Here is a 22,500-nt window from a genome sequence, read left to right on the forward strand (position 1 = left end):
GCAGATCAGCTGAAAAGACCTAATATTGTATGAGAAGGTGTACTTTCAAAAACTAACTGCTGTGTCTAAAGGGGTTAAAATGATCACACAGTATCATTTTTATAATTTTTCTTAGGATATAATCTGTGGCATAAACAAAACCTAGCCGCAATTACAGATTACAGAGGAATCTCCTGCAAGGCCACATTATGGGTGTAAATCCAGTGGAAGTTTAAAAGACCATATCTCCCATTTGCCAAAGAGCCTTTACTCAAAAGTGCAATACTAGTTTGAGAACCATGCTGTCGGGCCATTAGCACAATTGGATTCATGCCGAGGTTCAATTTGGGTTAAGTATCCCCAGCGGAGGACCCAAACAGGCAACACAGGAATCTTTATCTTCTTTAGTAGAACATTTTACTGCCTGAGCAAATAAACACAGATCTGAAGCTCGAAGGATATCACTTTATTTAGCAGGCATAAGACTATTGAGCTCAGTGCTGCTGAGACAACCTCAATGCTTGTTCCAACAGACAGTTACGATTAGTGTGAGGAAGACAAAACCAGAGGAATTATAGAAAGAAGTATGTGGGAATGACATCCTCTATCACAGGATGAAGTGCCCCTGATAACTTTGTTTCCTGAGATCTTTTGATGAGTTCTCAAACTCTAAAAGTAAAAATTGCCTAACAATCCTTCACCATAATGTGATACCTAGGATTGCTAAGAATAAACTACCACATGAATTCAGTTCAGTTCAATTCAGTTCAATTCAATTTTATTTATATAGCGCCAAATCACAACAACAGTCGCCTCAAGGCGCTTTATTACTTCTATGGATTGTAAAAGCACCTGGAGTGTGTACTGAACGCACAAAACATCTGAAACACTAGGATCTGGCTGCTCATATGTACCTGTGAAAAAAAGTATGCCTCTGTGGTTTTTGTCGGATGAGGGTTAATACTGTTAAAACCATTAAGGGTCCATTTGTGACCGGGCTGCAGTAGATGCTCATTTGCCCTTAAATGTGCAAAACGCTCTGTTTATCGAGAATGACAGATGAAGGAAGTAGAAAGAAGTGATGCTAGGAGCAGAGGCCAGATATGAAGTCGGGACTGAAACACACTTGGTAAAGTAACAATGCGATGCTATTAAGGTGGTATTACATTATCCTTTAATACATTACATTATTCAGTACATTCCATCTCAGGAACATCATCCTATTTTTATAAAATATTACATTAGGTGCCTGCGGTTATATCATCATTTTCTAAAGTACATTTGAAGTACAATTAATATTTAGCAATGGACTTAATATCACATGTTGAACATGTGGAGGAAAATGGTGGAGGTGCAATATAAAAACATTAAAAAAAGATAATTAAAGCAGCTGCATGGCATCGAGCACCCTCCCTGAGTTATCCTCCATAATGAAAGATACACTTTACATTAACACAATCTTGGCTCTGATTCCTAACATCAGCTGTACATTATATACACGTCACAGACAGCGATCAGTATTTTCCAAAAAGGACAAAGTTAAAAGCGTTCGCATGTCATCTCTTGGCAGAAAGACGTAAACATCACAGGAGAGGAATGATGATTTAAGACCCGTTGTGATCAACGCACCCACTGGTTTGTGTTACAGTGATTCATTCTTACTACTTTACAAACCATTTAACGCAAGTTTTAAAAGATCTGACATAAACACACACCTCAAGTCCTTATTCAGACTTGTTTCTTCTTTGTCCCATTTTGTGTGACAAAGGGGAAAAAAAGACTCGATTTTACCTCAGAATTTAACAGTATATACTGCCAAGGTCAATAACGAACTGCTAAGCCTAATAAAAGCATTTATTTCAGGGTCAAGATGTCATCTTCGATATAAACGTGGAGCCGATCGGTCATTGGTGGACGTGGGCTTCAGCTTAACCGTGGCGAACGGATTGGTACCCCTGCAATATACAAGGAGATAAGGGCAGAGGAAAATAAAAGCTGGGTTGTATGAAGGTTATAACCAGAGAAATGAGCATTACATTTCGAAAACTGTACAAACATCAGCTCACAAACCTGAAATGAGAAGGATAGTCATGGTTTTCCAAATGCTCCTAACTAAAATGGTTTCAGCACTAGAATGCACTTCAAACTCTAATGGAAGCAGTTCTTTGCCATTTCAATCACTGCCCTCAGCTGTTGCTCTCCGATTGAACGGGTACGTGATACACTTCAAAAAAATATCATTAGCTTTTGTAGAAGAGAACGCAAAAGCGCTCATTTTAACAACCTGCCTCCACTTTGAAAGCAAATTTGAGATTATATTATTCTTACTTTGGGAAGAGCTGCGGTCGGGAGTCATTCACTTGCGATCTCTGTCGAAAAAAAAGGAAAAAGAGAAAACATGATGAAGAAGGTACGGTGTGAGATAGTGAGAACCATTACAAAACCGCAAAACAAAGACACATGCACTAATGGGAGCTCAGCGAGATCAAGCTCTTGACCCTCTCGCCCTTTCTTTTTCACTTGGTCCTCCCACAAAGGGGCTGATTGATGACCTGTGTCAGGTTGCCCAACACACACTTCTCAGCGGGTCCACAGTTGACACAAAGTGCAAAATTACATTTTTACAGTAGTGATGGACTGTAAAAACAACAACAACCGAGAGCAAGCAAAGACAGTCTGAAAATATGCTTTCAGCTCCTGGCACTCAAATTGTTTCTGCATGTTCCTAAAACGCAAATGCTATTCAGAGCACTTTCTGATCTCAGTAGCACCAAAGTGAAAAGGTCATTTCTGGAATTATTCCCAGATCACGGCAGGGTGCTAAAGAGGAGCAAAAGAGGAGCACACACACACACATGCACACAAACTCCAGGCTCACATCAGCAGCTCGAGCTTCCTCCCTGCATCCACCAGAAAGAAGGATGTGGTGTCATTGAGAACAGCACCTGGCCACAGTGCCCCTGCTGGACAGATGGGCAAATGCCACATTTGTAGCAAAGGTCTACGAATACCGCACCCCATGAGAAGCTCCATCTCACTTGCCTATCTTAATTTTCTCCGTTATCTTTGCACTCACATGCAGTTTTACATGGTTGCTGAGTCCCACACTTTTTCCCAGTGTGGTTTTTAAATGATCTTTATCGTTAATAATCTGTGGGCTGGTGGTTAGAACTTTGTGGTTAAAACTTGGGTTAAGACCAAATCAACCACATATTTATGGGAATGGGATGCACACAACTGTGGGAAAGATTGATTTTTGCAAGCGGGGAAATAAGAAATCATTAATAAATTATCAGCAATTACACATGCGTTTAATAAGATAGCACCCAACTAGATCTGTACAATTCACAGTGGATCAGATACCGATCTATAAGGACTAAGTGATGGAAAAAATAACCATTAGATAACTTGTTGTAGCGTAAATCTCTTTTACAAAGACTGCAGATGACAGATGATAGGACAGAGGATTGACTGATATTCTCCTCGCTGATTATTAATAACTGACTGTCATACCTTATTTTCTGAATTAGACAAGTTTGAATTCATAGGTGGCGCCATATTCATAGATGGCGACTGTGGTTTATTCAAAGATGGTGACTGCAGCGGCGGCGGTGGTGGAGGAGGAGGGGGCGCGGCCCCACTCTGACTGCTGACAGGCAGGCTGTTCATGCTGCTGTTGCTCCTAAGAGTTGTTCTACTGAAATTATACAAAAAGTAAAATTAGTTTAGAAATACAATTTTTTTAAAAAGCACCTGGACTTTTTAGGTCCTATTGATATAAAACCTGGTATTGGTATCTCAACCATACTTTGTTTCTGTCCTCTAAGTTCAGGATGTAGCCCACTGAACCGTGTTAAATAAATTCTCAGACTTTGAAAAATGTCTGAACATTTTTGTGTTGACTGCTGCGTGTGCTTCATTTACAGCTTGTAGCACATTTAAACCAAGGAACTTGACCCAAAGTCTGGAGTATAAAACATCACTACTAAGAAGTCCAGTTGCCTTTTTTTTAAGCTCCCAAGACTACCACAGAAATACAGCATCTCTGTTTTTATACCCAACACCTGATCCCTCTCTCTCTCTTATTCACAAAAGCAGGTCTTACTTTTAAGCTGAGGGATGGATGGACTGAGTTTTCACAGGGCCTAGCTTTGGTGCAGTTGATAACGTTCACATTTAGCTGTGGCAGACTGTGTGTCCAACTGGAACTGAAAAAGTTTTACTTCAGCAGCTCTTGCTGAATTTCCCCACAGCAATAGGCCACCCAAATATTTTAAGTAGTTCACCTATTATTTCAGACCATGAAGTTTCATACTGACCCTCTTTTAAATATGTTGGCCCCAAAAACAATAGGGACAGCCTTGGGGCAACTACATCATGTTTTCTGCATCACGTTTGAAGGCAAACATTGTGCATGAGGTTTAGCTTCCATCCATTATTACCTGCTGCTATTACAGAAAGAAAAGATATGCTGACTGAAAAGCAATAAACGCGAAGCATCCTCCATTCTGAGCAATACATTGTTTTTGTCATGATATAGCAATACACTTCTGTAACAACAACCAATTATAGCAACATGACGTGACATTTGATAATAAGAGGCACTGCTTGCCACCAGGGCTGATATATTTTATACTACTGCATGGCCAAAGTTTGCAGACCTAAGACCTTTCTAGAACTTCATTCGTTCCAGCTACAAGTAGCAAGTAGGATTGTGTTTAAACAAACTTATTAACAACAACTAAAACCACCCACACCCACTGAATATGAAGAGGAATTATAGTTCTGAGAATGAAATGAGACTGAAAAACGAGGAAGAGGAGACAAAAAAAGGAGACAGTGGTGAATGGAGCAAATAATTATGATTTAGTATAATGCTAAATAGCTAATTAGTGCTAGTCTAACCTTGAATGTAGGAGTGAGAGACACTTGAATAACGTAACTTCCACTACCACCAAATTATTTTGTTTACTTCGAAGTTTAAGCAAGTTAGCTAACTTGTGATGTAACATGACTTTGTCGAGTGTCTGGACAGCAGGAGTTAACTTGTCAGTGTAGCTAGCAGGCTGAAAGAATGTAGATGCTAGTAGCTGCAGTATTAATACTTCAAACTCAGTCATTTTGATCTTGGGCATTATTACCATAATGCACGTGCTCTCTGCCAATTAGAGTAATTTTTTTACCTGCTGTTTTATAGGACTGCTGGTGGTGTCAGATTATATATAACATAATGGAGAGAAAACTCCAGAATTGCTGATCACTGATGATCAGTCAATTTAATGAGATGTTTATTACCTGGGGGCGGGTGACACTGGTGGATCGTCCACTGCTTCCACAAATGAGGCGGGAAACCATCCTTGACTGAAAACAAAAGGTGACAGAAAGTAAAAGCTACAGTTGTTAAGTGTTAAGTGAAAGAAATACACAAATAGGAACATGTAACGACTTGTGAGCCTTTTAGTACAAGTGAGTTATGCTTTTAGTAGTTTTTATGATGCTAGCTGTGTGGTTAATGTCAGTCAGGTTGGAACTTTTGCCTTTGGGTAGCATCTGTGTTAAGTACAGACTAAATATTTAATTTTGTTATCTTTGCTTAATTCAGTGCACTTTTTTTCATTTTTCTTTTTTTCTTCTAGTCTAATATTTTATTCCTGTATTTTCTATTCAATCATATGTTGGCATAGTGAAACTGATCCTTCTTAACTTTAACAACTACTGCTTGCACAAATTCTAAGGACTACACATTTTCTCAACATGCAGAATGTAGAAATGTCCAAATTTGTTGAACTTGCATAACAAAAAGCAGTAGAACAGCAAAACATATACACTGTATGTTCTGATAAAAGATTTCTAGGTAGCTTACAGACAATCTCGATGAGTAAGTAGTTATATCTAGCAGAGCTATGCAAACAAATTAAGATTTAATGTGTGTTTTGCTTTTGCTTATTTCTAAATGGAAACCTGAGCTCAGCACCATCAGGGCTAGAAGGGCTTATGAGGCACTATCTCTATGTCTACAAATAACCCCATTCATTTTGTACTATGCTAAAATTATTATTTATTTTTCTTATTAAACTGGCCTATGTCATCTGCAAGCAAATGACAGGAACAGACACTTTGCACATCCACACAAATGCAGTCTCCACGCAGTCACAAAGTAAGATGTTTTTTTTACCGTGGGCTGTTGTCGGCACGTCCAAACAGCCAGCCGTTCCTGGGCTGTTGGACCAGCACATTAATTATCTGTCCCCTGTTGAAGGTCAGCAATGTGGGGTTGGATCCAGCAGGCTGGTGGGCCACCCGGGCCTTCATGACTCGTCCTCCACCACCACCACCACCACCTCCTGCTGAGTCTGCTCCAAAGCGAAAAACGCTTCCCTGTGGAGATGGGGCTGGAGGAATGACAAATGAAACACAAAGGTACGAAGAGAACAGTTTGTTAAGCTGATAAACCTTCTTGGCAAAGAAGAATCTCTGGTGAAATGATTAATTAAAGAATATTAATGGCTAGACTTTTTTTTGTGTGTGTGTGTAACTCAGAGGGTTAGGAGACTACTAAATGTCTTACTCCCGGCGTAATGCTTTTGTTTTAGCAGCAGGGTAATTCACTGAATTATACTGAATAAGCTGATGTTATTTTCCCCTCCAGTGAACACTGGTTACAGCCTACATTATTTTGCTACTGTTGTTTATGTTCTATTTTGATAAATCATTACTCCGTCTATTTTTACTCTAAGCAACCAAATAATTAGACTTTTTTCATCTGAAAGTACAAATGAGGAGCCATGAACGTGCACGATGTGCAACGTTATTAAGAGGGCAATAAACAGTCAGAGAACTCTGAAAAAAAAAATGATAAAAACATCTGGTAGCTGTAAGCATAATAAGCAGTGATGAATAGCCATGATGGGATGTGAATATTTAACAGACAAGCATTAACGTGATGGGAACACATTTATTTTTAAGTGGAACTAAACATCAGATCACTGAAATGGGTTTTTCGGAGTGGCTGTGGCTCAGGAAACAGAGCGTGTTGTCTAATAATCAGACTTTTGGTGGGTTCTCCAACCATGTGTGACAAAGTGGGTACGATCCTGAACCCAGAGCTTCCCCTCATGCATTGTTTGGATTGTGAGTGAATCTTAGGTTAAAAGTGCTTAGGCGCAGATAAAAACTAGAAAGCAGAAAAACACTTTGCATCACTCGAACACCTAAAAAGCAGATTTTAAGTCTATTTCAAAGTATTGTAGTTCTTTTAAAGTCCACTACTCACCTCTTGATGGTATTTTGCCGAGGGGCATCTCGTCTCTGCTCCTTCTGATTTCCTCCTCCCTCATTCCCACCTGTATGAACACATAACAAGCACAGACTGAGAAAATACTCAAATCTGTTGTCATTTTAATAAACATGTAAACATGAGGTACTGCTGCTGTTTTTGTAGACTAAACAAGCTTAAACCTGCTGGAATTTCAGCTACAAACAACATTTCTATTAATCTGATATCCAATCACTAATCTGTCAAAGGTTTTTGAGATCCTCTAAATCAAACTATACTGACAGCAGTAATTGGGGTCGTTGCAGTCAAAGCTGACCTTCCACAATATAAAATGAATACTCTGCCATTTGTGTCTCTGATTGGTAGATGACTAATTTTCGAGAAACACCGCCCACGTAGACTGACAGGATTTGAGGTATGATGCATTTTTTGCATCTGATTGCTTGAGGGGATGTAGATGACACATTTTAGGCCTGGTAGCCTTTCAGTTCATGTGCTGAAAATTGGATGTTTTATGTAGACTTTACCATGTGAAGTAGAGCGAAAATTAAAATGATAACTGACCTGTCTTAATGAATCTTTCATGTTCATTTTATACATTTTTTTAAAGTTCTCCTAGGTTCTCATTAATATTATGTCCCTCGTATTTATCTTGCTTCTGTTTTGGTTTCTTTTCTGCTCATGCGGGAGCTTTTTGTTTTGCTCGATATGTTCTTTGTTCCAATCACTTGTACATATTGGACTTTTTAATTACAAACCCAATTCCAAAAGATTTGGGACGTTGTGTAAAATGTAATTAAAAACAGAATGCAATGATTTGCAAGCCTGTGCTGTATTCACAATAGAACACAGGTTGAGATTAAATTGCATCATTTTTTAGAAAAAGATTTTGAATTTGATTGCAGGAACATGCCTCAAAAAAAGTTGGGACAAGGCTGAGTTTACCACTTTATCTTCCTCTTTTCTTTTAACGACAGTCTGTAAAAATCTGGGAACCCTTGAACACAAATACCCACAGATTCTCTGAATCTTTAGAGAAGAAAAAAACATTATTCTGGTAAACCTCTGCCATCATTACTTCTGAGAAACTCTGCCCCTATAAGATGCTGTTTTTTTATATGCGGTCATGTGACTGACCTGTTGCCAGTTGACTTAATTGGCTGATAAATGTTCCTGCAGATGTTTTGTCACAGTACAACTTCATTTTCTAGCTTTTTGTCGACCCATCCCAGACGGGTTGCTTGTTGTTAAATTCAAGATGAGATAATGGTAAATTTTCTATGTCTATTCTGTTCTATTTTGAATAAAATGTGAATTTCTGAGATTAACAAATCATTGCTTTCTGTTTTTGTTTGTATTTTACACTTTACAGTTTTGTTTCCTTTTGGACATAAAAAGTAATTAAGTGTCATAGCATTTCTATTTTAGGACTTCACTACCCAGAAAGTATTCATTGTGGCATTTTTGAAATTACAGTTGTTGAGTGTTCACTATTTCCTGTGAAGGTAGTTTATTTGTGATAGCAGCTGTGGCAGATTAGTTTGCACCGGCGGGCCAGGAAACAGCGATTCATTTGAGCTTAAAGGAATAGTTCCACCTTTACTCACTGATTGGTAGATGAAAAGATTTATTGCACACTACAGCCAGCAGCCAGTCAACTTATCTTAGAAACGTGGAGGGAACAGTGTGGCTCTGAAGTCAGTATACAAATAGATGCTTTTTTTTTTTCTTTTAATTTGTCAAACCTGACTTACAGGCTTTTCTCTATGATACACTGGGATAAATCCCTCGTCACACCAAAACAAACACTGGATAAATGCTAATCCTCTGATTGTTATTATGAAAGGATATGTGTGATATGGTGGTTCACTGGCATGTCGCCTTCCAATGAGGAACAGACCAGCAGGGTTTATCTCAGGGACATCTTTGGTGTTTACTTGAATAGTAATTGCAGCTGTCATTACAAAGAACAATGTGGTTTCGAGTTGTGCAATTATCTTTGGTGGTATGTCTGTGTCTAAATCACTTTAGGGACGCAGAGAACTCATAGACAGTAAAATGTGCACATATTTGAATGCTACACAGGGTTCAGATTCAGATAGCTTTAAAAATGTGTGCCGCATTCTTCAGTTTACAACTTTATCCCTCCTCTGAAGGGTTTCTGTAATTGTGCCTCATGCACCAAGTGGGATTCATTTGGAAGATTTCAAATCAGTCGATGCTAACCACCAGAGGGCACTCTGGTAACAAAAATGTTGTGCTTTCCCCACAATGGTGTGCCTTGGGTCTGATGTTATGAATTTCTCAGTGGAGATAACTCACAGCTGTATCGCAATTGGATTTCTTATCTAATATTTGGCTCATGAATTCAGTTCTACTCAACAATGCAATTTTTTAACTTTCAAGCGGTTTTCAATTTTAAATTTCCCAAAATAGACTTTAAAGAGATTCACTCAGTTTTCCACCCCAAAGACAGGATTATACCCCACACAGCTGCATATTTTTGGACCTGTGGAAGTTTCATATGTGACTGTGGCTCCAAACCTTGCATAAATAATTCAGCTGCTAGAGTGAGTCACTGATATAGACACACTTTCTTCTCAACTCACAATGTTGTCCAAAGTTGCAGGTCTGTGGGCCTCCGGTCGTCTGGTGGCATCGACCTCTTCTGTCCAGGCAGCAGCTTGCTGCTGGAGAGTAACCCCGTTCTGCAACACATCATCACACACACACACACACAGACACACACACACACACACACACACACACACACACATGCAGATAGATATTTTTCCCCATTAGTAAGTGAGGATTAACACAGTTGCGAGCTTAGGTCACAGCAGCTTATTTTAATACTCATTTGGCCAAAAAGAGAAAACTGAACACAATCTTCAGAGTGGTGCTATTACACGTACCATTCGTATTTAAATAAAAGTAGTTTTATTAGTCTTGCATGAATAGTCTTACAAGACTGAAATCTGTTTCATCTGGAAAGGTTAAAGCTGTGGCATTAAAAGTTTGTGAGGAATTATCCCATTAGGCAATAACTGCCAGATGGGGCCAACTTTTTGAGCATAAACGACAGACAAAACAAGAAAGCAAAAATCCCAACTTCTGATTATGAACTCAGCAAAAACTTTTGAGTCTCTGACCTTGATATTTAATTTCAGATCTTATTTACTACAGCTTGATGTTTATTTTGTAAATCATGGCCCCATTTTTGGTAAAATAGATATTAATGCCAGGAATGCTTTTGGGAATGCCCTGCGATTGGTTAGTCGTTACTGAATGGCTGTGCAGTGTCTGTGTTTTCTAAAAACCAAGTTGGTGATGCTCAAAATGTTTGACTTGAAGCTTCAAGACAAAGATCCACAGTTGCTACATCTGTGATTTATATGCAGTCTATGTTGCAGACATAGTACGCCCCAAATCTGCCACACATACCATGTAAGGCACGAGGAACAGAAAAAGGAGTCCAAGAGATTGGGTATGTTCCAAAAGCACCTCCTATCTCCTTTTCTAACCACTTGTCCTTGACCTCGATGACATTTTTACTGTGGTCAATGACAATTGGTGGGTAGGAGAATTCGTAAGGACGTAGGACATGAAAAGAGCAGTTTGCTGAGCATCCAAACGACCCTTGTCTCCTCAAACGATGTGAGGTCCCTGTGTTGAATCGACAGTGTGCAGAATATGAACTACAGAACACACGTCTTACTTCACCGCAACTTGTTCTTAGCCTGAAGCTTCAAAATGAGAATGACGTGAAAACTAACACTTCATCAAAAAGGTCGGAACTTTAAAGAGAAAACATATGGGGCCAGATTTACAAAGAATATATGGCAGCGCAAAGCCTTCTCACACAACAAGCTTTTGGATTTAGTAACAGTTTTGTGAACGTCATGGATATTTGTGTTTTTTGTTGTTTTTTATTGGGGGTTTTTTTCCTCTACACATCCTACAGGTCAGCCGTTCCACACAGATTTCAGTTTAATGCAGTGGAATAGTTTGTAATATTGCAGCTCTCCTCTGGATAAATCCAGCTCTCCGCCTCAGTCTCAGTCCTCAGGACTTCAAACCCAGTGCCAAGCGCTTTCTATCAGAAGAGTCATCGCTCATATCCTTCAGACTCCTCCCACTGATCTGACCTGCCTCACTGGTTTCTGAGAGTGGAAACTATACACACGCCTATGCACTGTAATATTTTGGTTAGTAGGCCTAGATTACTCTCCCTCATGCTTCCTCATTGGGTCTGGGGCTGCTCTTGGTAGATTGCTGGTTAATACTGCGAGACAACAAAGACAACATCATTTAAACCAAACTAAATTCTACGGATGCTTGAACGCACTTTGATCAGTTAATATACTCACAATCATGATTTAGAAAGTTGATATAAATCAATGTTGTGTAAGGCAACAATGGGACGACAAGAAGATTATTTTTTACAGCAGTGTGATGTTCAGAGTTCAACTGTGCATTTAACAATCTGTTGTTGAAACTTCAACATTGTTCAGCAGGTTAAGGCTTGAGCTGGGAAACACAGTTATAATTCACCTTTACATGATACGCGGCACATGGGCAGTTTTGTCCGTTGCTGTCAGTTATGGGATGGCATTTTCTCCCCTCCTTTCATAAAGGATGGTCCCAGTGTTTTCTGTGCTAAAGGGGGTAATAAAGGAAGCAGTGGAGCTTATTTCTTAGGCACCAGGAGAATTGGAACACTTCTTATTATGTCTGCCACACAGACACTTACGCATCACTTCACTCAGTTAGGAACCTTCCTGAGCAAAATGGACTACTGGAAGGTATCAAGTGGTCCAAACAACAAACTGTCCAGATCAAAATCTGATCAGCTGCAATGAGTCTGTTCCACATGCGCCAAACCCTCATAGGACCTGAAGGATCCACTGCAGCACCCTGGTGCCACTAAACCCTCAGGCCTCCTCATTCATATCATGTTAAAGCTGCTTTGGTGGATTTTATGCTCCCCTCCCCTTGTGTTTTTTCCTCTTTGCTTCTACTCCTTTGCTCGTCTCTCTCCTCTCTCACTAGTCTCCCCCTTCTTCCTCCGGTATGTCAGGGGGAGTAATTGATCCTTTCCCTGCCCCTATTTAAAGGAGCTCAGGAAAAGCAGTTCTCTGACTCCCAAACAAAACAGCTCTCTGCTATCCTCACACCCTTGATTTTTCCTTTAGACTTTTTTGTTTCTTTCTTTGTTAGCTTAGATTTCTTACCATATTTGTATCAGGAAGGAAGTTCTCGGTCCTTTGTCCCAGACACCTTACACCTTTCCCCCCCGTTTATTTTGCCAGGGCTCCAGACCTATAGTTTTTTCTGTTTAAGTTTTTCAGTTTTCTGGTAAACTAAAACTCACGTGTTGCATCCTCTTTCTTTTTTACGTCACTAAAATAAGTTGAGCCTTCATATTTTTGCGGCCATAATAGTAACTATAACTGTGCTACTGTCATGTCAAATAGTTAAATTGCATGAGATAATCTGTGGTTAAAAAGTAACAGTGTCTCTGTTGAGCTCCGGCTTCATTACATCTTCCGATTTAATCTGACTTTCATTAGTTTGATCATTCATGAGCATCTTTCCTCAGACTCTTTCTCTGTTATTCATCAACTCCATTTTAGCATCTGTTTGAGCATCTTTCAAACTGCTGATCATAAAGGCATATAGCGGAGTGGCCACACCTTACTTGCTTATTCTCACATGATGCTAAGATTAGTTGTTATGAGGTCATATTTAATATGTTGCAAGGGTCTGTTTTGTACAGCAGTAGCTATTTATCTATTCCTGTTGTAGCATACATTATAAGTTCAGAAGGTTCAACCGACATCAACTTAACAGGAACAACTAACATGAAATGTCAGTAGAGCGGTATCATAAAAAGTGAAAAAAATTTCATAAAAGTGAGTCCAGAGTTCAAAGACAACCTGCAACCAGGCTTGCTGTAGGAAGGAAACCTGCTCTTGAACTTTAAAGGTCCGACACATGGTTATAAAACAGGATGACCTCACTCTGGGGAATTATATCTTACATCTTATCTTATGTTTCCCTGACATTCGTTAGTAAACTTCATCTGCGAAGCATCTCCAGTTAATAAGCCAAAGTGAGCTATAAATATTAAATTTACAAATGCTATTTGAAGTAAGTTGTATACCTTATTCATGAATTTGGTGAAGGACTCTATCAGGCCACAGTGCTTTTCAGCCAGGAAGCGGTATCTTCTCTCTTCCTCCTGCAGAGCCTGGTTATGGCTCTCCCTGAGGAAGTCCACATACTCACTACCACCCTGAGGATATGCCTAATTGACAGAACATGGATACAGAAAACTGTACAAGGACACATACACAAACAGCAGTGCTGAATTTCTCTCCAGTCTACTGAAAGTCTACTGAAATGCACAAACCTGGCTGGGTCTCCTCCTCAGTCTCTCCAGAGCTGCTGCCTGGCTGCGGAGTTGCACCTCATATGTTTCCCTGCTGCCCTGTATGAGAATGCATATCACACCTGTGTAAAACCATCTCAATCACCCAGGTATTAACATTAAGTTGAAAATCTATTTGTAGAAGCTACAATTTTCAAGTTATATTAATTTCCAGCTTCATGGGGTTTTTTTTAAATTTTGTGGACTCTGCTAGAGTAACTTTGTATGTTTCATAGTTCAAAATAAGCCTTTAAAAAAAAAAAATACTAGGTTACAGCCCTGCCACTCAGTCCATCCATAATGTGAAACAAGCTGGTTCAGCTCGTTGCTTTTTTAGGCCGCCCTGGCTTAAAACCAGCTTTCTTCTGACTGGCTGCCAAATGCAAACAGAAGGTTTGAACAGCAGGTGTGTTGGGCGCCGTTCACAGCCAGACCTCTGACATCAGACAGATCCAAGAGAAGATAATCTGAGCCGTTGGAGCAGTCTGAAGTCTTCTGGTTCACTTTGACATACACTGACCTCATTATTTTAAGCTTTGGCCATGATTAGCATGACCACCATTGTACGCGTATATAAGAGGGAAAGCATAAGAGGTTCAGTTTACCCTATCCTGTCATACTCTTACAGTCCCTTCTGTTTTGTTCTCACTCACCAATAAGTAGTCTCTGTCTAATCGGACATTTTTTTCCATGGAGTCAAGAACCTCCAAACTGAACGAGCGGAACTGAGAAGAGACAAAGAAAATCAAGTTATCCTAAAAACATGAAAAACCAGGAACATGTTCATTCTGTCGTAGTCAAACACTATGATGAGCAATGAGTGTCTACTAATATGTAACTTACCACTCCCTCTAGTTCTAAGACGAGTCTTCGCTGGCTCTCAGAAACCCGAATCAGGACATCTCCTGAAAGATGAGTGGATTATAAATATTAAATTATATAATGTGGAGTTTGACTTCCAAACTCATCAGGTATCAACAGATACTAAACCAGATTTATCAGTAATGATAAGCAGGTAAAATACTGTTCTGTTGTTGCTAATATAAGATCAGACCATCATGACTCTAAAGTCCTTTTTGTGTCACAGATACTGGATGATCTCACAACTCAGTTGTTGCACAAGTGGCTGATTTCAGCTTTGTGTTGCTCCAGCCTAATATATTCCTTATTTTTATTGTTTTATTAACCCAGATTATGTTTTTTACATGTAGGTGCATGTAATAACACGATAACTCTAGCCAAATTAAGGAACTGTATTTCTAATTCCATTAAAAATATAGCAGATGTTGACCAAAGTGTTGCACAGCTGATGGAGAGAAACCAACATAATGGCTTTGACAGTATTTTGGACAATTTCCACTTGTGAATACAGACTAGAGTAAAGCCGAATAAAGACTCATGAAGGAGTAAGCCAACCCTGAAACTATAAATGTCGACAGCATCAGTCCAAGGTCCACCTTTCACTGTTGACAATGGAACTGCCATTATATTAGCAGGTAACAAATGCTGTAAGAGTTATTTCAAAGCGAATCCATAAAGACGTGTTCAAGGCTGTACTAACAGTGATTCAGAAAAACAATAAGGAAACTGGACTTATTAAAGGAGACTGTTCCAAAAGTACATAGCTACAGTCCAATGAAAAGTATTTACCCCCCTGTTCATTTTTCTCATAATTTTTACACTTTTTCAGATAATCAAACCAATTTCAATACTAGGCCAGTATAACCCGAGTAAATACAAAATACTGTTTTTATATGATGATTTCATTTATTAAGGAAAAAATTTGCTCTAGTCGAATCTTAGCACACTTTTCTCTGCAGAATTATTTGAATTCAGCCACATTGACGGGTTTTCAAGTATCAATGGTGTGTTTGAGGTCATGTCAAAGCATCTAGATTTAAGTCTAGACTTTGACTGCCTCATCCCAAAACCTTCTGTTTTGTTATTTGTTTGATTGTTGTGAGTCATTCAGAGCTGGACTTGTTTTTGTGTTTTAGATTATGTTGCGTGACCTAAGAGTGCTTGAGCTGTAGGGCACGAACTGATGGCTGGACAGTCTTCATCAGTGTTTGGGCCAGGTAGGTTTGGGTAGCTTTTATCCCTTATTACAGGAAAGCCAAACTCATTTTCCATTGTGGGCCACGTACTGGTAAAAGTCCCCCTTCTGTCAGGGTGAAGCAGTGTAACCACGTGTTGAATTCCTCAATTATCTTCATCTAAGAAAACTGATATGCAGTTTCAATTTTACAGTATGTCTCAGTTTTTTTACATGATAAAGAAATGCTGCTGTAGTAAATGGAGAAAAAGAACATTGCTGGCCAAACTGCCCTGTAATAATAAAACTACATTTTTGCTTATGTTTTAGTTTTATTTTATTTTAAGAATGTATTACAAAAATATAAATTGCTATGGTACAAAATAAAAATGAACTTTTCTGTCATCTAAATATTTGTCTATTACGTGATTACATGAGTCTAGTATTAACGGCCATAGCCAATGTCTTTATCAGTAGCAAAAACCTGTAAAACTTTAAAACTTTAAAAAATAAAATTAAAAGTCCAACAACCAAAGTGCTATGACCTATTTCACATTTGGTCGGCTAACTCTGGAGCCACGCCATATATTTAAGATGATTTATTTAAAACATAAATCATAGTTTATAAACTGCATTCTGCACTGACTCTAGTTATCTCTGTCTAATGATAAATGACATGATGATGTGAAATGAGGTAGTTTGTTAGCTCTGGAAGTTATTTTCTTGCTAACGCTGTTGTGTATATTACAGTTTTCCTAGTGTTCTACTCTGTGTGGCTTTATGAAGTGAAACGTTTTTTACCACTTTGTGTGGATGGCTGCTGAACTTTCAGTTTTGATTCTTGGGCTTGAGGACCAGTGTAAGTGATTTGACAGTTACTTACATTTTTTATATGGTTTCCTTGTTACTATACTGAATTGATTTCTTACAACACCTCTACTTCCTTTTTAATGAATCTCTGCGTAATCGCAATAGCATCCTGAAAGTTTCACAACTGCTTCCTGAGAAACCTCAAAGGCCAGCTCCTGCTGTCAAGATTTATTGGAGTGAAGGGTAGGGGATGGACCTAAACACTGATAAGAGCTCTAACCCAGTTCCACCATCAGTTTCAAGCCTACTGAAACATTGCAGTACATTCTGGAAATGTTCGACTTATTCAGCTTGGCTGTCACTGTTCCTGAAATTCTTGCTCGGATTCATTTCCTCAGCAGGGAGACTATATCATTGTACAGTGTACAGTAAGAGTAGACTAATGATCCAGTTCCTACAAGGTCTTCAACTCCAACTGTTTAAACTGTCATACCGCTGACATAAAGCAGTTAAGTGAACGGAGCACGGCCCACAGCCTGTCTTCATCTATTATTCATGTCCCCCCGCTGACATCTGACGCCCATCTGCCAACATTCTTAACTTACATAAAAACTCCCTGAAACATACATTAATTTAGCTTTGAACCCATCCAGCTGTTATGAATTAGAAATTAAAGTTTAAAGTTCTGCCACGATCTTCAGCCCAACTTGATTTGAGCCCAATGCAAATATTAGGTGAGCCTAAGCAAATTCTTTTAGTCCTCCATGCACTGACTGTTGCAAATGCTGTGAAATGCAGTGCCTTCAATAAATTCAAACACTATGTTTAACACACACATCAAAGGGTATGCTAATCACACGCGCGCATTACGCATGCACAGCAATTATGAGTGCAATAAAATGCTGCCTCAGGGAAAACTGGGGTCCTCGCGATGAGGAAAAACATGTTTTAATGTGTTTAATAAATGGCCATGAATACATCACAGACAAACTGCTCATATCCTGATGAGGTGCAAAAACGTCTCATCAGCTGTGGATTGTCACATACCTATGGAGCGTGATGATGCAGTGTGGAAGGCTCTCTCCCCAACCTTTGAAAGTGCGCTGAAGTAAGCGTCACTTGTCGCAGCAAGAGCTGAAACACACACAAACAAACATACACAGCACAGTCGTTTGATGCTTTTCTTTAGCACAGTTCATTTTCCAGATATGACACTTCAAAAGCAGGTAAAGAGAACTGCTAAATATAAGGATATGGAAAATATTCAACCCTATTTGTATTCAGATGTAACGGTTATATACCCAGGTCCTCTCCCTATAATGTACCAAAGAGTGGTTGAACAAAAATATGCAGAACAGTCTGAGAGTGTGAGACTGGCTCATTTCAAGAGTGAAACATGACTGATTGTGCTTTATTACTGTCAGTTTGCATTTTATGACAGTAAAAATAACAAGTTCTAATTTTGTCACTTCCTGGTCTTGGTGAGAGCTCAGTGACATGTTATAAGTTTCAGGCTCCGCCCTGTACACACACAAGACGTTTACAGCCCCCCTTTGTGGCTGACAAAGAGACACATCTTAATCTAGTTCTCACATCTGCAGGACTGTTAATGCACCACCGCTATTACTGATTAATTCTTGATACAATAATTGTGCTGTCTACACAAACACATTTAACATAATATAATGAATATCATTTACATTTGATCATTTTAAAGATATTCACATTAATGCACCAGCAGTGGGATGAGTGATGAATATGATGTAGGTAGTTAAGAGATGAAAGACAGAGTTTAGTCCTGGCTCTGCAATGAGCTCTTCTATTTCTTACAAGACTTATAGAAAACATAAAGAGCTACACCTAAAAAAATCCAATAATACTGTATTGAACAAAAGCGTCATTGTTCCATTATGTCCATATCAAATATAGTGGTGGAAGCGTGTTTGTCTGCTGATAATGTAGTCATAACAACGTTGGTTGGTTACAGACCCATAACTAAGGCTGTAATAGCACCAGGATATTCCCAAAGCATATGAACTTTGGAGTTGCACTCAAATAGATACCTGGCAGCTTCCAAACTGCAGTTTATGGCAGTTATAAAGATAGTTTTGTAAATTTTCCCCAAAAGAACATTTAAAAAAATTAGCAGCAGATTTTTTCTTTGTTTTAGTTTCCATACATTTGTTCTTTTCTTTCAATACTTACCCTTGAAGGCTTGGATGTAACTGTTCCCCAGTGAAACCAGTTTCTGTAGGCCTGGGTTGAACTCATTAATCAAGCTCTGTTTACAAAAGCACACACACACACACACACACACACACACACACACACACACATACATATGCACATTTACCACAGCTTCTTTTGAATATTGATAGCCAGAAAAAATGTTACGAACCCACTTAAAGAGGAATCAATACGATTAATCTTGAACTCAATTTATATTTATGAGCACGCCCTCTCTCTCTCTCTCTCAACACTGGAGTCTCTGCAACACAAGACTCAAATCTCTGCTGCTATCGATTGAAAGTGAATGCTCGTTGAATTTGAAAATTACTTTCCTGAATTCACATCATGTTAGTCACGAGTTTTCCACCTCAGTAGCCACGAAATGTTTCCATGTTCCAAAATTTGCCCCAGTTCCCCGAAGAATCTCTCGAGAGGAAATCAAGTTTGTTTAATGTAAGTGTGCGGCCCCTACAAAGTATCTGTTTCTTACCGAGTAAATCCCCAAGGTGGAGCGATGCAGCTGATCACTATTCATTCCCGACATGTTTATATCCAGAATAGCGCAACTGTGAATTGAATCCAGAGAAGGTCTGCAGGCCTTAAATCTCTCTGAAAAAGTCCCGCAACCTCTGAAAGAAATGAGAGTTAGATTGGGTGTGGAGCTGAAGAGAGAAGGCAGCTCAGTGAGGTGGTAATCAACACCGGTATGGGCTGAGAAAGATAGGAGTAAATAATTAAACGGGGCCCAACCATAAAACACACTGACACATGCTTTGTGTGTGCTCAGGTGGGTGTTACCTGAAGTGAATGTTTTATTCAAGACTTTAGTACATATCTGCTTTCACAAAGTGTTGGAAATGATGAAAAAAACTGTAAAATTACACTGTTATTATCATATAAAACCATATTTTTTCAATATAACAGAATAAATCCAACAATTTCTCTCGGAATTTGATGATTTTCCTTTCCTGCCCCAGATCAAGGCTAACAGTTTCCCCATAGGTACCTACTGATAGTTTATCTATTCTACAATTTCTTACAGTAACATTTTTCAGCCGCTACTTTTTTCTCCTTTTCTTCTTGGATTAATACATATACCAGTTGATTTTTATATTGGCAGTGTATATGCCTTGTAGGTTGTAAAAGCGTTGAAAGATTCTTGATGATTCTTATTTTTAGGGTTTATGAAAATGATTCGACAAGATCGAATCATATCATAACCTGTTTCTTCTCAAAGCAGCATTATTAGTTATGCAACTAATGTCATTTAAAGAAAGAAAGAAAGAAATATAAGATATAAGAAAGGTCATAATCTGGTTAGTGGCTCTGGTCGCTCTTAGAGGGTGTTCTCCTCGTGGCTGCGTGCAGCGGGGCTGGGGGATGGTCTGTACTGGCGGATGTAGGTTACTGGCCTGGTAGCTTGGCTGCCCCTGAGTGGATCCGGGGCAGGCGTGGGGGCTTGGGGTTCGGGGGTGCTTCGTCTCCGTGATGGGGCTCTGGCTGGGCCTTGGGGCTTCGGTCCTCGTCGGTGTGTCGTCGAGGTTCTGGGCGGGTGGGTGCACGGGGGCTCAGCCCTGGCGCAGGGGGCCTCTGGTGCATCGGCCTAACTGGGGGGCTCTTCAACTGGCAGGGAGGTTGTTCCATCCTTGCAGAAGTCCACTCTGCAGGTGGGGGAGAGACATAGGAGAGGTGGAGAATAAACCTAACCTGGGTGTCTGTTGTCTTGTGTAGTCTGGAGATGATTGAATGTTGGGGTGGGTACAATTTCCTCTGCGGTGGGGTAGGGTGGGCTTCCCCAGGTCCTGTGGGGCTTGGCGGTGCTGCTGCCGTAGGCCCTGGTCTGGATGGGCCTGGGCTCCCTTGCCTTGGTGGGTACCAGAGGACGGGGGTGCCTACTGGGGTCAGCGGGGGAGCTGGCCCTAAGGAGGGGCATCTTGCCCCTCCCTTCTTTTCCTCCCCATCCCCGGCTGCCTCCCTCTTCCCGCTCCACCACACCCACCCACACAGGTAGGGTCTTGGGGTGCGGGTGTGTCACCAGGGTGCAGGGGAGGCATTCCCCCCCCTCTGTCCCCTTCTGGCCACCTGTGCCTCAATTTTATTCCACAACTTAGACATCCACATTATTCACACTCTCATAACACACACATACATATAGGGCTGTGAGGGTGGGCACGTTAACGGCGTCCAGAGGACGCTCTGTGTATTCAAGCCCACCTCTGGCGCCGGTGCCCAATGCCTGTCAATTTTAAATCCATGTAGACATTGAGGGTTCTCGGGAGGGGCCGTGCTAACACCTGCTGCTCTCTGGCACTGGGAGGAGGTGTTGGCTGTCCGATTGGCCTCCCTTCTGCTGCGGAGCCTGGGGCGGTCTGCTTGCCTCCACCCCGGGGGAAAGGGTCACATCTCTTGGGTCTGGGTGCCGTTTCCCCCTCTGGGGGCGAGGGTACCTGGATCCGGGGTATAGAGTATGTTTGGGGAGTATGTTTGTGTGTACATGTCCATGTATGTCTATCCCTACGTTGGGTGAGTGCTGAGTGTTTGTATATGTGTGCATGAGGGTGGGAAAGCATGTTTGTGTCTGTGTATGCCTGTTTGTCTGTGTCTATATGTCAGGTCGGGTCTTAGACTCCACCTCCCTGGGAACTCCCAGGCCCTCCAAAGTGTGGAGGCCTATCTCCCCTCACCACACTCCCTGCCGGTAACTGATGCCCTCAGGGGTTGGTGCATTGGTGGTTCTTGGTGTCCGGGGCTGGGCGCTCAGGTATGCACCAGCTCACTCCCGGTGGCTACTTGGCGGGGCCTGGTGCCTGTCGCTCGGTCAGGCCTCTTCCGGGGCAAAGGGGCCCTCGGGCCTCCGGCCTCGGGGCCTGCAACTCGATTCACTCTGGCACAGCTGGCTGCCGGCAGAGCCGGCGGGCACACTGGTGCAGCCCCCTCTGGCTTCTGCTCCGTGGCTACTGGGTGACCCCCTCGTCTGGGGATCTCCTCAGCCCTTCCCAGGAGGGTGGCACGGATGCCCCTCCGGTGGTACTCCTTGGGCTCTCGCACTCTGGGGCCTCTGGATGTCTGGAGCCTGGATCTCCTCCATGCCTGCTTCATGCCCTGGGGGACGGGGCTATGGCCCTCCACACCCTCTAGCAGACCGTTACATGGGAAAACCTTTTGTATACAAGCGCGCTGATCCACACAGGTGTGCACACAGGTGTTCACTGTTCATAGACATAAACTACACCTTTCTTAGCTGCTACTTCAAAGCACATTGTGTGCTGTCTGTCCTGCATGCTGCACAACAACATTCAATATTTAGTATTTACTGCTGTTCACACTCAGCTAGATTAACGTGATGGTGTTGTGTTTAGTATGTTGCTTTGTTTTTTTGTTTTTTTTGCTTGTTTTCTCTTCTTTTTCTCTCAACAGGTGATCCAGGAGATTTTTTTTTTCTCTTTGTCTTTGTAAGTGCCCTTTCTCACTGTCCCTTTTCCCTTCTGTTTTTCTTTTCCTTCCTCTCTTTCTTTCTCCCTTTCCTATCCCCCAGTCATGTCTGTCCCATCTGTAACAACTGAAAATAAAGTAAATAATAACAACAAAGTTTGATCAAATGGACCAATACGGCAATGCCATGATGATCCATTTGGCAAAATAAATCCATTTGGTATCCTTGTTGGTCTTCAGACAACAATTCTGACGGCTAAAGAACCAAATGGGACAGACAAAAAAAAAAAAAAAAAAAGAAAGAAA

The 22,500-nt window shown here is 40.7% G+C and overlaps 1 protein-coding gene across 2 annotated transcripts; it reads right to left on the reverse strand.

The window, feature by feature from the left end:
• Nucleotides 1–1,135: 1,135 nt before the first annotated feature.
• Nucleotides 1,136–20,161, reverse strand: baiap2l2a (BAR/IMD domain containing adaptor protein 2 like 2a). 2 transcript variants are annotated; one of them, XM_005468345.4, is made up of 14 exons: nucleotides 19,253–20,161; nucleotides 18,739–18,814; nucleotides 17,581–17,667; nucleotides 14,532–14,593; nucleotides 14,342–14,413; nucleotides 13,671–13,748; nucleotides 13,422–13,565; nucleotides 9,865–9,963; nucleotides 7,253–7,322; nucleotides 6,155–6,371; nucleotides 5,275–5,340; nucleotides 3,493–3,676; nucleotides 2,308–2,348; nucleotides 1,136–1,934 (listed from the first exon to the last, which is right to left on the reverse strand). In XM_005468345.4, the coding sequence occupies exons 1-14, from the start codon at nucleotides 19,304–19,306 to the stop codon at nucleotides 1,853–1,855; spliced, it is 1,332 nt and encodes a 443-aa protein (XP_005468402.1). In that variant the 5' UTR covers nucleotides 19,307–20,161; the 3' UTR covers nucleotides 1,136–1,852. The 2 variants fall into 2 exon arrangements, with proteins under 2 accessions (XP_005468402.1, XP_013125580.1); XM_013270126.3 differs by having other exon boundaries at nucleotides 1,840–1,934; nucleotides 3,493–3,673.
• Between the last annotated feature and the right edge of the window lie 2,339 nt (nucleotides 20,162–22,500).

Source organism: Oreochromis niloticus, linkage group LG4 (genome assembly GCF_001858045.2).
Source record: "Oreochromis niloticus isolate F11D_XX linkage group LG4, O_niloticus_UMD_NMBU, whole genome shotgun sequence".
NCBI lineage: Eukaryota > Metazoa > Chordata > Actinopteri > Cichliformes > Cichlidae > Oreochromis > Oreochromis niloticus.